This window comes from Phyllobates terribilis, unplaced genomic scaffold, assembly GCF_046119375.1.
Source record: "Phyllobates terribilis strain yellow unplaced genomic scaffold, ASM4611937v1 Scaffold_13__5_contigs__length_258822181, whole genome shotgun sequence".
Taxonomy (NCBI): domain Eukaryota; kingdom Metazoa; phylum Chordata; class Amphibia; order Anura; family Dendrobatidae; genus Phyllobates; species Phyllobates terribilis.
In genome coordinates this window covers 243,672,633-243,688,179 of record NW_027362773.1, presented here as the reverse complement: position 1 = coordinate 243,688,179, position 15,547 = coordinate 243,672,633, and the positions used below count along the sequence as shown (strand labels likewise).

The following is a 15,547-nucleotide window of genomic DNA, read 5'->3' as shown; positions in this document are numbered from 1 at the left end:
GTGAGATGAATCTGTGCTGCACTTTATGTACACGCTCAGTAGTGAGGCCGTGAGATGAATCTGTGCTGCACTTTATGTACACGCTCAGTAGTGAGATGAATCTGTGCTGCACTTTATGTACATGCTCAGTAGTGAGGCAGTGAGATGAATCTGTGCTGCACTTTATGTACATGCTCAGTAGTGAGGCAGTGAGATGAATCTGTGCTGCACTTTATGTACATGCTCAGTAGTGAGATGAATCTGTGCTGCACTTTATGTACACGCTCAGTAGTGAGATGAATCTGTGCTGCACTTTATGTACACACTCAGTAGTGAGGCAGCGAGATGAATCTGTGCTGCACTTTATGTACATGCTCAGTAGTGAGGCAGTGAGATGAATCTGTGCTGCACTTTATGTACATGCTCAGTAGTGAGATGAATCTGTGCTGCACTTTATGTACACGCTCAGTAGTGAGATGAATCTGTGCTGCACTTCATGTACATGCTCAGTAGTGAGATGAATCTGTGCTGCACTTTATGTACACGCTCAGTAGTGGGGCAGTGAGATGAATCTGTGCTGCACTTTATGTACACGCTCAGTAGTGAGGCAGTGAGATGAATCTGTGCTGCACCTTATGTACACGCTCAGTAGTGAGATGAATCTGTGCTGCACTTTATGTACATGCTCAGTAGTGAGGCAGTGAGATGAATCTGTGCTGCACTTTATGTACACACTCAGTAGTGAGATGAATCTGTGCTGCACTTTATGTACATGCTCAGTAGTGAGGCAGTGAGATGAATCTGTGCTGCACTTTATGTACATGCTCAGTAGTGAGGCAGTGAGATGAATCTGTGCTGCACTTTATGTACACACTCAGTAGTGAGATGAATCTGTGCTGCACTTTATGTACATGCTCAGTAGTGAGGCAGTGAGATGAACCTGTGCTGCACTTCATGTACACGCTCAGTAGTGAGATGAATCTGTGCTGCACTTTATGTACATGCTCAGTAGTGAGGCAGTGAGATGAATCTGTGCTGCACTTTATGTACACACTCAGTAGTGAGATGAATCTGTGCTGCACTTTATGTACACGGTCAGTAGTGAGATGAATCTGTGCTGCACTTTATGTACACGGTCAGTAGTGAGATGAATCTGTGCTGCACTTTATGTACACGGTCAGTAGTGAGATGAATCTGTGCTGCACTTTATGTACACGGTCAGTAGTGAGATGAATCTGTGCTGCACTTTATGTACACGGTCAGTAGTGAGATGAATCTGTGCTGCACTTTATGTACACGGTCAGTAGTGAGATGAATCTGTGCTGCACTTTATGTACACGCTCAGTAGTGAGATGAATCTGTGCTGCACTTTATGTACACGGTCAGTAGTGAGATGAATCTGTGCTGCACTTTATGTACACGCTCAGTAGTGAGATGAATCTGTGCTGCACTTTATGTACATGCTCAGTAGTGAGGCAGTGAGATGAATCTGTGCTGCACTTTATGTACACGCTCAGTAGTGTGGCAGTGAGATGAATCTGTGCTGCACTTTATGTACATGCTCAGTAGTGAGGCAGTGAGATGAATCTGTGCTGCACTTTATGTACACGCTCAGTAGTGAGGCAGTGAGATGAATCTGTGCTGCACTTTATGTACACGCTCAGTAGTGAGGCTGGGCTGTGGAGTCGGGAGTCAGGGAAATTGAGGAGTCGGAGATTTGGCTTACTGACTCCACAGCATTTTAGTCTGTGCTTTCTTTCCTTCTCTTTACTCCTGATACAGGAGCACCAAATCTACTGCAGACATACGCTGGCTACTAAAGGGCGCTTACTATAAAGGAGGAGGTCATGGCTCACTACAGAATTTGGAGCTTTGTATCAGAAAAAGACATCAACCACTATAAAAATCAGCTTGAGATTTTACGCTTAGAAATAGCAGAAGGATAACGGGCAGAGATTCACTTTAAGTCATTTTAGGACATTGAAATGGCAGTAATCTTAAACCTTACCGATCTGGAGTTCCTTGGCTGATGGCGCCAGCAGACACACCATGTTAGGAGGAGGCTTCGTACTCAAACGATCATTTTGCACCTCTTGCAGCTCCCGTAACAAAACCGTAGTTTCATCCAGTTTCTTCTGAAACTTTTCGGTTTCTGCAAATATATTTCACCAATACGAAAAAGGTTTAATCAGTTAATAAGGCCCGTGCCGTGGTTCAAGAAAAATAGTGATATAGGTGGTATTTATCTCTAATGAAGCCATTTTCCACCCTCTTATCACACTTGAAACATACATTTATTACAGCAGCAACAACCACTGTTGCCACTTACTCGCTGCTGCAGTCACACAATGACCAGGCCACAGCAGCTGGGAACCGGCCAGTGGGACAGAGGAGGGTCCGATGTGACAAGTTTACTTTTGCATACAGAATCCAAGAAAAAAACCTCCATATGAAATCAGAGACGTCTACATTCAGGTGCCTTATCGCTCTGTACAACACGAGCACTAATACTATTATATGCATGATCTCCGTGTCCTCTCTGTTATAGCTTGGGGAGATGAATACCACACGGAAAAAAATATAAGGTTCAATACCGATAACGACCTCACCTAGGTGCACTGGGTGAAATCTGAGATTTACATTTATGTGAGTTTTATATGTATAAAAAAAAAATAAGACTGATCTACTCTTCTATTAACCCAAAAGGCACAAAAAAATGCAGGTTGACTAATAGTGATGAGAGAATATAGTGGACTCTTAGGATAGTGTCTGCAATGTTCATTAGCGGAGCCTTTTCCTGCCCAGAGTTTAGTGATGCTTCATGCATTCTTTGATTGCTTCTATTAGCCAAAGGCCACAATATTTTTGTGCAATTGAAGCCAATAAAGCGGAGCTTTCGCCATAAACAAGCAAAGTCTGATGACAGATCCTATATAATATCCACAACACCAATATTTTAAGAAGTTGATTTTTCCAGTGTAATTACCTTCATTGTCAAATGTCTCATCAAATATATCAAGCCCAAGCACAGACTTCAGACTGGCAAACTGTTCAGAAGGATTCATCTCTGGCTTTGCTACGTGCCCACTTGTAGATGTCTGTGTATATAAAAAAAAATAATGTATGAACCCACAAGATAAAAACTATAAATGAAGCTGTCAGACAAGTATTGAGGTAAGGAGCATACATCTTTCATCATGAATGACGACGTACAGATCACAGGGATGTACTTATTATAGTACTTACTATATTCTGCTGCCGTTCATTTCTGGAATACGCGCCATCACTAAAAGCATCGAGCATACAGTCCGCCATGCCATAAGGTTGAGATTTGGAATTCTCCAAGAAGTCTTGCATGCTAATTAAATACACAGAAATATATTTTTGGATCCATTTTCTTGAAATTGTGATACTACAGGGGTTGTGCAGAACTAAAGTTTTGACAACCTTCCCTTAGGATCAGAAACCGAGTAATCAACAGATACCTGTTCCCACTGTGGCAAGTAGTTCACAATATATGTAGCTGGGAGGTCACAAGTCTGTACACCGTGTAAGAGCTGAGCCGCATTGTCTGAGAACGGCCCCTACACCGTGTACAGAGCTGATGTGTTCTGACTCTGAACACCGGGTACTTCCAACGGCCACAGGACCTGGTACTCGGCATTTACTTCCTGAATCCAAAATTATAGGTGTTGTCCAGGATTAGAAAGTTAATGGAGCTGAACTATAATACTATGCACAACTCATGGTTGGGGATGGTGTTGTTTCAGAAGGAAAAAAAAGCAGCCATGTTTTTCTAATCTTATACAACCACTTTCAGCAAAATACGGTAGTCTTCATTAAAATGTTCCCACTGTTTTGTTGCTGAACAACATGATGACGTGTCTTCTACCAAAAGTGACCACTGCAGCCAATCACTAGCCTCAATGTGTACCACTGAGGCCAGCAATTGGCTGTTGTGGTTACATTTGAGAGGACAAGTCATTGCTGCAGCTGAACAGTTATAGACCGCAACAACGTGGATTTGAAAGGGGAGTACTATTTTATCCTATTTCAATCTCATGGGCATACCCCTTTAAAAAGGGAACCACCAACATGTCTATAGGGAGTCTGAAATCCTCCTATTTCATTAAAAACCTGGTTTGCCTTCACATTCAATTTCATGTTACTTCTGAAATACTTGTGTTACAGTCACTGATTTGTAAGCTTTAAAACAATATCTAAGCCTTAATAATTGATATTCCCTTTTTAATCACAGCATCCTTATTCTGACTGCACAACCGAGCATTGCAGAGCTGTCTTTAATGTCTGCTGTTAACAGATTGCAGTTTCACATAAGCAAAGGCCGCTCTTTTGATACATATGGCAGAAGATAATCCTCTGCCATATGCACCAACAGAGCAGCATTACATTAACTCAGCTTCCCGATTAATCCACCTCTCTCTTTGCTACTTTTCCGCCTATGCCAATCCCATCACTGGCTTCCAATTCCCCAACAAACCCAGCATTTTTTTTTTGCATTACAATCTTAAAAAAAAAAAAATTAAACTATTCCTTTCATCTATGGTCCTCTTCAAAATTTTGGAAATGTAATGTTCATGTATATAGCATGAGATATTGGATTACAAAGAAACCACCCCCACCCACCAACAAAAACAAAAAAACTATACCTGAAGGTGCCCTGAAGGTTGGGGTCTTCTCCATATGTTGTGTATATAAGGTCAGAGTCATCCTTACTGATGTTTGCAAATGTTGAATCATATGAAGGAGCGTAAGAGGTAAATGGTCCGTAATTCAAGTATAAAACTAAAGATGAATCACAGAATTTTCTTCGATTAAATATTGTGAATATGAAATGTAACAACCTTTTATCAGTAAGGTGCAAGTAGCTGCATTGTAAGGTCACTAAGCGACTATAACAATATACAGGGAAAGTTCAAATCTTAATTCTTTAGGTCCAGGTCTGTGAGGGTCAGCTCATCGTGCCCACATTATAGCCGCCTGAAAGTGGCCGAACTATTCATAATATAAATAGGAAGGAATTTGCAGTAATTATACAATATACTGGGGGATAAAATGTTTTCTACAATCAAGTAATCTGATACTTTTTCTTTAATCCTATTTTGTCTCATATTGCAAATAAAACCTATAAATACAGGTATATCCAGAAATATTTGGACAGTCAAGCAAGTTTTGGCATTTCAGCTGTTTAACAAAATATATTTAAGATACAGTTGTATTATCAATATTGTCTTAAAGTGCAGACTCTCCGCTTTAATTTGAGGGTATTCACATCCTAATTGGATAAAGGGTTTAGGAATTACGGCTCTTTAATATGCAAATTGCCTCTTTTTCAAGGGACCAAAAGTGGTTGGACAATTATCTCAAAAGCTCTTTAATGGGCTTCATGGGCTTTTCCCTTGTTAATCATTCATCAATCAAGCAGGTAAAAGGTCTGGATCAGATTCCAGGTGTGGCATTTGCAAGCTGACAACATGTGGTCAAAGGAGCTCTCACTGGAAGAGAAACAGACCATCACTGGGCTGAAAAAAAAAAAAAAGAAATGCATCCCAGAGATCGTAGAAATGTTAGAAATGGCCAAATAAACAGTCTGGTACATTTTTTATTTGTTAAGGAGTGCACTGCTGAGAGCTCGGGAACTTAAACGTCTGGGCGTCCACGGAAGACACACTGATGGATAATCGCAGAATCCTTTCCATGGTGACAAAAAAAAAACAAAAAAAAACACCTTCATAACATTCACCCAAGTGAAGAACAGTCTCCATGAAGTAGGTGTTTCGGTATCTATGTCAACCATAAAGAGAGAAGACTTCATGAGCGCAAATACAGGGGGTTCACCACAAGCTGCAAACCATTAACCATTCTTAATAATATAAAGGCCAGATTAGACTTTGCAAAAAAAACATCTAAAAGAAGCAGCCCAGTTCTGGAAAAGAATTTTTTGCACAGATGAAACTAAGATTAATCTGTACCAGGATGATGGGAAGAAGAAAGTATGGAGAAGGCTTGGACCGGCTCATGATTCAAAGTACATCACATCCTCTGTAACATGATGGAGGCGGTGTGATGTGCATGAATGGCTTGCAATGGCGCTGGGTCACCACCATATTGATGATGTGACTGAAAACAGAAGCAGCCAGATGAAGTGTACAGGGAGATACTTTCTGCTGAGATTCAGCCAAATGCAGCAAGGTTGATTGTCCTTCTGTACCGTTAAGCGCCATCCAATCGCCAGAAACAAACTCCTGGGTTCCTTTCGCCGTCTAAGGCAAAGAAGTGGAATATTCTGCAATGGCCGAGTCACCTCCAGATCTTAACCCCATCAAGCACCATTTCATACGCTCAAGACAAAACTTGAGGCAGAAAGAGCCACAAACAAGCTCCAACTGAAGTCAGCTGCAATAAAGCATCACAAGGAGGAAACCCAGAGTTTGGTGACGTCCATGACTTCAGGTAGTCATTGCCTGCAAAGGAATCTCTACAAAGTATTAAAAATGAATGTTTTATTTACGGTAAAGTGAATTTTTCTAATTATTTTGAGCCACTAAAATGAGGAGGTTTTGTAGAAAAATGGTTGCAATTCCTACATGTTTCACGGGATATTTTTGTTCAGCGCCTTTACTTACACTTCATAGTCTCCACTTTAATTGCATCACGGTTGTTTCATTTTAAATAAAAATGAAATAGTGGCCTGCAGAGCTGAAATCACAATGATTCGGTCACTGTCCAAATATTTTTGGAACTGTGTATATAAAGAAATGCTCTACATGTGTCCAAAGAAATAAGTCCCGATTACAGTGGAAAAGTATGGAGTGAAAAAAAAAAGGATACAATGTAATAATAAAGTCACCCCAATGGTCTTTTTTGTACCAAACTAAGGGAATAATAATAAAAAAAATAAATGACAAAAATAGATATCTTTAATGACGACATTTGGACTGTTGGCTTATTACTGTAAAATTGACAAGCACGGACATAATGCAAGATTGGGATGTGTACATGCTGGTGGCGTTGTGAGCTTACTTGGAGTGACTTTGTTGCGTTTATCTTCCTTGAAGCCTTGCAGCGAGTTCACTCCTGACTGCAGTCGACCACCTGATGACCCCAGGATAGCTGTGCCCTGCCCGGATTCTGCAGGAAATTAAGTGGAAAAATTGACTTAAGGCATCTCATCTATACAGAATATCATTTGGATCCTCCCAGTAACATCAGCTCCATGGAGCAACCACTGAAAAGCTTCAAGCTCCTCATTTTCCAAATACTCCAGTCTGCTACAAAAATGTCATCATTTATGGTGTTGTGGGGCCTAAATTGAGCGAAGCTTTTATACAACTGGCTCATGTGACACCCACATACACTGAAGAGCAGGAGTGTGCATTATTAACGGCTAGAAGGTAAAAAGAGCCGCTAATCAACATGTAGAATGCCTAGAGAATGAAAGAATGGGCCATGTTGAAATTCATACCCTGGTCCATGAATTCGGGTTACTCTTCTGATGTGCTGAGTGTTCTTTAGTCTACATCTCTGGAGAGGGTTATTTTTACCTGTTGACTAACTGAAAACATTTCCCTTTATTTGGCCATAGGATGAACATACCTAATGCAGTTTCTGCGGTATTGAGCAGGGCCAGGGTTGTCGTCCCATCTGCTTTCCTTCTCTCAAACTCCAACTTTAAGAAGAATTAGACATTTCTGTTTTACTTACAAGACTGTTGTAGGATTATTTTTAGAATTTTACACTGACTTTTTTTGACAACCTTGTCTGAGAATAGCGAACGACATCGTGAACAGCCCAGACCTTGGACGGTCAGGATGGCTTTCTCCATTATATAGGTGCATTACTAAGTGTGAACCTGCATGTTCAGGAGGATTTACCCTGAAGTGGAGGCAGGTACCGGCATAGTTCAGTCTATTCCAGGCCTTACCTGACTACAGATCAATCTCTTTGATAATTTGCCTAGGGAGTCTTTAATGATTTGGTCAATTTGCTCCTGATCCTTTTCTGAATTTCCATCATTTTGTTTGTCCTCCTGCTGTTCTTTATCTTTTCTATACGAGGGTGAAATAAAATATAGTTAAAAATAAGTAAATTAAAAGCAGCAGATTTTACTCTTATTATTTACGTTCCAATACCATCTCTACATAGGAGGATTAGTTGGGATTAATAGGAGGTAGACCAGCAGTGTTACTTGACTCCTTGCAGCACACATTTAGAAGTGATCGTACATTAATGCATTTGGCAAATCTGAATTTCTGAACACTTGATAGAGGTAAGTGATACAATTCTTGTTTCCTGGAGCCGATACTACCAGGTTTTTACAGCTCTCAAACATACTTGTCAAAGTCTGAGAAATTCTCCTCCTATTGGTGGCTACATATGTTGAGTCCTAGCATTCATCTTGCATGTTATTCCACTATGCTCAGCTATAAAACCCATGTTGCATCAGTGCCGCATCACAACTGGCTGGAGGACATGGATTATCCTTCCCTCTATATTCCCCAACCTAAACTAATAAGTTATAAATATACAGTTTGGGAGGCTAAACTGATCACCTACATTATAACTGTGTGACAGGCACTGCGTAGACATCATCATTAACTGTGATATTAGCTTCTGCCTCGCCTCCCCATGGAAAACTTCAGTGGTACAGTCCATATAATTGTATCATACAGAAACTTATATTGATTGAGATGGTGACACCCTTCAGAGTAAATAAAAGGCTAGGAATTCCCAATGGGTCACCATGTGATCACTGACCAACTGAAGAGACGTATAACATTAATTACCATATAGAAAGGAACTTTATAATGCAAGCTAGTATTTCCATATGAACACTGGGGTACTAGTGACAATGTATTAAAAAAACAAAACAAAGAAAAAAAAAACATGGGGAGCACAACTTTAAGGTCTATAAGAGATAGGAAAATCGTTGTGTGAACTAGGCTAGGTCTGCGGAGGCAACATGTGCAACATTCTAACAACACATTTTATAATTTCCTATGGTGTCACACTGCCACCAGCGACTGCTCAGAGTCACAAATGAAAGAAAAGTGGGTACAGCAGACGCTATCAGTGAGGGGATGTTGGCCCATGCCTGCGCTGCCCCCTGGAGAATCCACAGTACAGGGGCAGGCAGGACGTCAGGCTGAATCAGCATGGTAGGTACACAAGCAATATGTAACATCACTAAACAGGTAACAGAGCTGTACGTCCATATATGGTCATTGCTAGTGATGTCAGACATGATGGTAACATAGCCCAGTCACCCCAGCCGTTTCATAGCTCTTCTACTATGGCAAACCCCATCCATATCGTGGATAAAAAAATAAGAAAGTGCTTTTCATTGGAATACATGAAGAGGTTGTCGCCTTTCAGAAAACTTTTTAAAGCAAAACCAAAAATGTAGTGAAATCCAAATATAATTCGATGTAAAAGCAAGCATAATATAAAAAAAAAATATTTATAAACAATAATTAATAATAAAAAATATATGGCTCCCTGTGAGGAAACCACAGAATGCCACAGTGAGCGGGGGGGTTGTCTAGAAACACCCCCATGTTTCTGTCCAGTCTCATCTAGTATTACAGACACTGCGCACTACTATACCCGCAATAGAAGCATTTTGTGAGCTGCATTACATTGTGCTTTTTACATCTTATTTTGTGATTGGACACACTATTTAAGTGCATGGATGTTTGTACTGGTCTGGTTTGGTCTGTGTGCCACGCCAATGGGACTGGGTTGTGGTTTCTTGGTAGTAGTCAGGGTCACACGACCTTGTTTTAGTGGTGGCCCCTTCTTCCTGCATGGACCTTTGTGGCACAGTTTGCCAGTGCTGCGGTCTGGTCTTTGGCTCTTATTCACAGTCTAATACTTTTGCATTTCCATGCTTTTTACACCAGTGCAGTCTCTTTCCTCACTTCTCTTGGTATCTCTTTAACCGAGTTATTCTGTAATATCTCTTTATTATCTGTACATTTCCCCTCTGAATTGTTAAGAGCTGGGGAATATGTTGGCGCTAAAGAAATAAAAAAAGTATTATAGTTGTATGCATAAAGAACAACTCTTGGGATTGATTTTTGGTCTGGTCCAATAGTAATAGACGTCTGGTAAATAATACAGCCTTTAATTCCCTTCTCGGGTGCTTTGTTCCTGATTTCAGAGCCTCCTTTACAGTCCTCAGCACCATGTACCCCCAACTCTGACTACCCGGGTTATACCACCATATCTGTACATCAGTCTGTGTGTCTATAAGAATCTTATAGGAATAACAGGTCATATGACTCCGGAATCATCAAATGTAAAGGTTAATGCTAGGCAATATTACACAAAAATTATAGAATATATTTATATTTTATTGGGTTGTGGTAGGCCACACCCTCCCACTAAGCTCCACCCACAGAAAAATCAAGACTAAAATGTAAAATCGCCTTTAGGTTTAATAAAAAAAAATTTGATTTTTTAATTAAATCTAATGGCAAGTTTAAATTTAGATTTTTTTTAAGTGGGTGGAGCTTAGTGGGAGGGTCTGGCCTACCACAACCCAATAAAATTCACTATAATCAATGCCAAATAGTGACAGAAATTATGGAGGGATAAAGCAGAGGTAAAAAACCCCACAGGGGAACAAGTAAAAAAGTGGGCACATGTGAAGGGGTTAACTCTTACCTCTCTTTTGCACAGGAGAAACACAAGATGGGTGAAGAAGACGGATAAAGTGTTAACCCTCTTACACTCAAAGATGAGGTGGAGGAGCATGTCCGACAATATTTATTATTCATTTGGGGCTCAGAATGGAGAACAGGAGTTACTGAGAGGAATGAAGGAGGTCTGAGTCAGACAGGCTAGCACAGCCGCAGCCCACCTCACCTCTCTCTTTCTCTCTCAGGCCCACCTCTCTCTTTCTCTCTCAGGCCCACCTCTCGCTCTCTCAGGCCCACCTCTCTCTCTCTCTCGCTCTCTCAGGCCCACCTCTCTCTCTCTCTCGCTCTCTCAGGCCCACCTCTCTCTCTCTCTCGCTCTCTCAGGCCCACCTCGCTCTCTCTCTCGCTCTCTCAGGCCCACCTCGCTCTCTCTCTCGCTCTCTCAGGCCCACCTCGCTCTCTCTCTCGCTCTCTCAGGCCCACCTCGCTCTCTCTCTCGCTCTCTCAGGCCCACCTCGCTCTCTCTCTCGCTCTCTCAGGCCCACCTCGCTCTCTCAGGCCCACCTCTCTCTCTCGCGCTCTCAGGCCCACCTCTCTCTCTCTCGCGCGCTCTCAGGCCCACCTCTCTCTCTCTCGCGCTCTCAGGCCCACCTCTCTCTCTCTCGCGCTCTCAGGCCCACCTCTCTCTCTCTCGCGCTCTCAGGCCCACCTCTCTCTCTCTCGCGCTCTCAGGCCCACCTCTCTCTCTCTCGCGCTCTCAGGCCCACCTCTCTCTCTCTCGCGCTCTCAGGCCCACCTCTCTCTCTCTCGCGCTCTCAGGCCCACCTCTCTCTCTCTCGCGCTCTCAGGCCCACCTCTCTCTCTCTCGCGCTCTCAGGCCCACCTCTCTCTCTCTCGCGCTCTCAGGCCCACCTCTCTCTCTCTCGCTCTCAGGCCCACCTCTCTCTCTCTCGCGCTCTCAGGCCCACTCTCTCTCTCTCTCAGGCCCACCTCTCTCTCTCTCTCTCAGGCCCACCTCTCTCTCTCTCTCTCAGGCCCACCTCTCTCTCTCTCTCTCAGGCCCACCTCTCTCTCTCTCTCTCAGGCCCACCTCTCTCTCTCTCTCTCAGGCCCACCTCTCTCTCTCAGGCCCACCTCTCTCTCTCTCTCAGGCCCACCTCTCTCTCTCTCTCAGGCCCACCTCTCTCTCTCTCTCTCAGGCCCACCTCTCTCTCTCTCTCTCAGGCCCACCTCTCTCTCTCTCTCTCAGGCCCACCTCTCTCTCTCTCTCTCAGGCCCACCTCTCTCTCTCTCTCTCTCAGGCCCACCTCTCTCTCTCTCTCAGGCCCACCTCTCTCTCTCTCTCTCTCAGGCCCACCTCTCTCTCTCTCTCTCAGGCCCACCTCTCTCTCTCAGGCCCACCTCTCTCTCTCAGGCCCACCTCTCTCTCTCAGGCCCACCTCTCTCTCTCTCTCTCAGGCCCACCTCTCTCTCTCAGGCCCATCTCTCTCTCTCTCTCAGGCCCACCTCTCTCTCTCTCGCGCTCTCAGGCCCACCTCTCTCTCTCTCGCGCTCTCAGGCCCACCTCTCTCTCTCTCGCGCTCTCAGGCCCACCTCTCTCTCTCTCGCGCTCTCAGGCCCACCTCTCTCTCTCGCGCTCTCAGGCCCACCTCTCTCTCTCGCGCTCTCAGGCCCACCTCTCTCTCTCTCTCTCTCTCAGGCCCACCTCTCTCTCTCTCTCTCTCTCTCTCTCTCAGGCCCACCTCTCTCTCTCTCTCTCAGGCCCACCTCTCTCTCTCTCTCTCTCTCTCTCAGGCCCACCTCTCTCTCTCAGGCCCACCTCTCTCTCTCTCAGGCCCACCTCTCTCTCTCTCTCTCTCTCTCAGGCCCACCTCTCTCTCTCTCTCAGGCCCACCTCTCTCTCTCTCTCTCAGGCCCACCTCTCTCTCTCTCTCTTCAGGCCCACCTCTCTCTCTCTCTCAGGCCCACCTCTCTCTCTCTCTCAGGCCCACCTCTCTCTCTCTCTCTCAGGCCCACCTCTCTCTCTCTCTCAGGCCCACCTCTCTCTCTCAGGCCCACCTCTCTCTCTCAGGCCCACCTCTCTCTCTCTCTCTCTCAGGCCCACCTCTCTCTCTCTCTCTCTCAGGCCCACCTCTCTCTCTCTCTCTCAGGCCCACCTCTCTCTCTCTCTCAGGCCCACCTCTCTCTCTCTCTCTCAGGCCCACCTCTCTCTCTCTCTCTCAGGCCCACCTCTCTCTCTCTCTCAGGCCCACCTCTCTCTCTCAGGCCCACCTCTCTCTCTCTCTCTCAGGCCCACCTCTCTCTCTCTCTCTCAGGCCCACCTCTCTCTCTCTCTCTCAGGCCCACCTCTCTCTCTCTCTCTCAGGCCCACCTCTCTCTCTCTCTCTCAGGCCCACCTCTCTCTCTCTCTCAGGCCCACCTCTCTCTCTCTCTCAGGCCCACCTCTCTCTCTCTCTCTCAGGCCCACCTCTCTCTCTCTCTCTCAGGCCCACCTCTCTCTCTCTCTCTCAGGCCCACCTCTCTCTCTCTCTCTCTCAGGCCCACCTCTCTCTCTCTCTCTCTCAGGCCCACCTCTCTCTCTCTCTCTCCAGGCCCACCTCTCTCTCTCTCTCTCAGGCCCACCTCTCTCTCTCTCAGGCCCACCTCTCTCTCTCTCAGGCCCACCTCTCTCTCTCTCAGGCCCACCTCTCTCTCTCTCAGGCCCACCTCTCTCTCTCTCTCTCAGGCCCACCTCTCTCTCTCTCTCAGGCCCACCTCTCTCTCTCTCTCTCAGGCCCACCTCTCTCTCTCTCTCTCAGGCCCACCTCTCTCTCTCTCTCTCAGGCCCACCTCTCTCTCTCTCTCTCAGGCCCACCTCTCTCTCTCTCTCTCAGGCCCACCTCTCTCTCTCTCTCTCAGGCCCACCTCTCTCTCTCTCTCTCAGGCCCACCTCTCTCTCTCTCTCTCAGGCCCACCTCTCTCTCTCTCTCTCAGGCCCACCTCTCTCTCTCTCTCTCAGGCCCACCTCTCTCTCTCTCTCTCAGGCCCACCTCTCTCTCTCTCTCTCTCAGGCCCACCTCTCTCTCTCTCTCTCTCAGGCCCACCTCTCTCTCTCTCTCTCTCAGGCCCACCTCTCTCTCTCTCTCTCAGGCCCACCTCTCTCTCTCTCTCTCAGGCCCACCTCTCTCTCTCTCTCAGGCCCACCTCTCTCTCTCAGGCCCACCTCTCTCTCTCTCTCTCTCAGGCCCACCTCTCTCTCTCTCAGGCCCACCTCTCTCTCTCCTCTCTCTCAGGCCCACCTCTCTCTCTCTCAGGCCCACCTCTCTCTCTCTCAGGCCCACCTCTCTCTCTCTCAGGCCCACCTCTCTCTCTCTCAGGCCCACCTCTCTCTCTCTCTCAGGCCCACCTCTCTCTCTCTCTCTCTCAGGCCCACCTCTCTCTCTCAGGCCCACCTCTCTCTCTCTCTCTCAGGCCCACCTCTCTCTCTCTCAGGCCCACCTCTCTCTCTCTCAGGCCCACCTCTCTCTCTCTCAGGCCCACCTCTCTCTCTCTCAGGCCCACCTCTCTCTCTCTCAGGCCCACCTCTCTCTCTCTCAGGCCCACCTCTCTCTCTCTCTCTCAGGCCCACCTCTCTCTCTCTCTCTCAGGCCCACCTCTCTCTCTCTCTCTCAGGCCCACCTCTCTCTCTCTCTCTCTCTCTCAGGCCCACCTCTCTCTCTCTCTCTCTCTCTCAGGCCCACCTCTCTCTCTCTCTCTCTCAGGCCCACCTCTCTCTCTCTCTCTCAGGCCCACCTCTCTCTCTCTCTCTCTCAGGCCCACCTCTCTCTCTCTCTCTCTCAGGCCCACCTCTCTCTCTCTCTCTCTCAGCCCACCTCTCTCTCTCTCTCTCAGGCCCACCTCTCTCTCTCTCTCTCAGGCCCACCTCTCTCTCTCTCTCAGGCCCACCTCTCTCTCTCTCTCTCAGGCCCACCTCTCTCTCTCTCAGGCCACCTCTCTCTCTCTCAGGCCCACCTCTCTCTCTCTCAGGCCCACCTCTCTCTCTCTCAGGCCCACCTCTCTCTCTCTCTCTCTCTCAGGCCCACCTCTCTCTCTCAGGCCCACCTCTCTCTCTCTCTCTCAGGCCCACCTCTCTCTCTCTCTCTCAGGCCCACCTCTCTCTCTCTCTCTCAGGCCCACCTCTCTCTCTCTCTCTCTCTCTCTCTCTCTCAGGCCCACCTCTCTCTCTCAGGCCCACCTCTCTCTCTCTCTCTCTCTCAGGCCCACCTCTCTCTCTCTCTCTCAGGCCCACCTCTCTCTCTCAGGCCCACCTCTCTCTCTCTCTCTCAGGCCCACCTCTCTCTCTCTCTCTCTCAGGCCCACCTCTCTCTCTCTCTCTCAGGCCCACCTCTCTCTCTCTCTCTCTCTCTCTCTCAGGCCCACCTCTCTCTCTCTCTCTCTCTCAGGCCCACCTCTCTCTCTCTCTCTCCTCAGGCCCACCTCTCTCTCTCTCTCTCTCAGGCCCACCTCTCTCTCTCTCTCAGGCCCACCTCTCTCTCTCTCAGGCCCACCTCTCTCTCTCTCAGGCCCACCTCTCTCTCTCTCAGGCCCACCTCTCTCTCTCTCAGGCCCACCTCTCTCTCTCTCAGGCCCACCTCTCTCTCTCTCTCTCTTCAGGCCCACCTCTCTCTCTCTCTCTCAGGCCCACCTCTCTCTCTCTCTCTCTCAGGCCCACCTCTCTCTCTCCAGGCCCACCTCTCTCTCTCAGGCCCACCTCTTCTCTCTCAGGCCCACCTCTCTCTCTCTCAGGCCCACCTCTCTCTCTCTCAGGCCCACCTCTCTCTCTCTCAGGCCCACCTCTCTCTCTCTCAGGCCCACCTCTCTCTCTCTCAGGCCCACCTCTCTCTCTCTCAGGCCCACCTCTCTCTCTCTCAGGCCCACCTCTCTCT

The 15,547-nt window shown here is 46.7% G+C and overlaps 1 protein-coding gene across 1 annotated transcript in view; it reads right to left on the bottom strand.

Annotated features, from left to right (window-relative positions):
• BRD7 (bromodomain containing 7) overlaps positions 1–15,547 on the bottom strand; it is a 90,973-nt gene that overhangs the window by 51,888 nt on the left and 23,538 nt on the right. The window contains exons 8-14 of the mRNA XM_073659361.1: positions 7,925–8,048; positions 7,597–7,669; positions 7,024–7,131; positions 4,650–4,785; positions 3,226–3,337; positions 2,966–3,077; positions 1,988–2,131 (exon numbers count right to left, since the gene is read on the bottom strand). Of these exons, the coding sequence (XP_073515462.1) occupies positions 1,988–2,131; positions 2,966–3,077; positions 3,226–3,337; positions 4,650–4,785; positions 7,024–7,131; positions 7,597–7,669; positions 7,925–8,048 (809 nt within the window). The remainder of the gene's footprint in view (positions 1–1,987; positions 2,132–2,965; positions 3,078–3,225; positions 3,338–4,649; positions 4,786–7,023; positions 7,132–7,596; positions 7,670–7,924; positions 8,049–15,547) is intronic.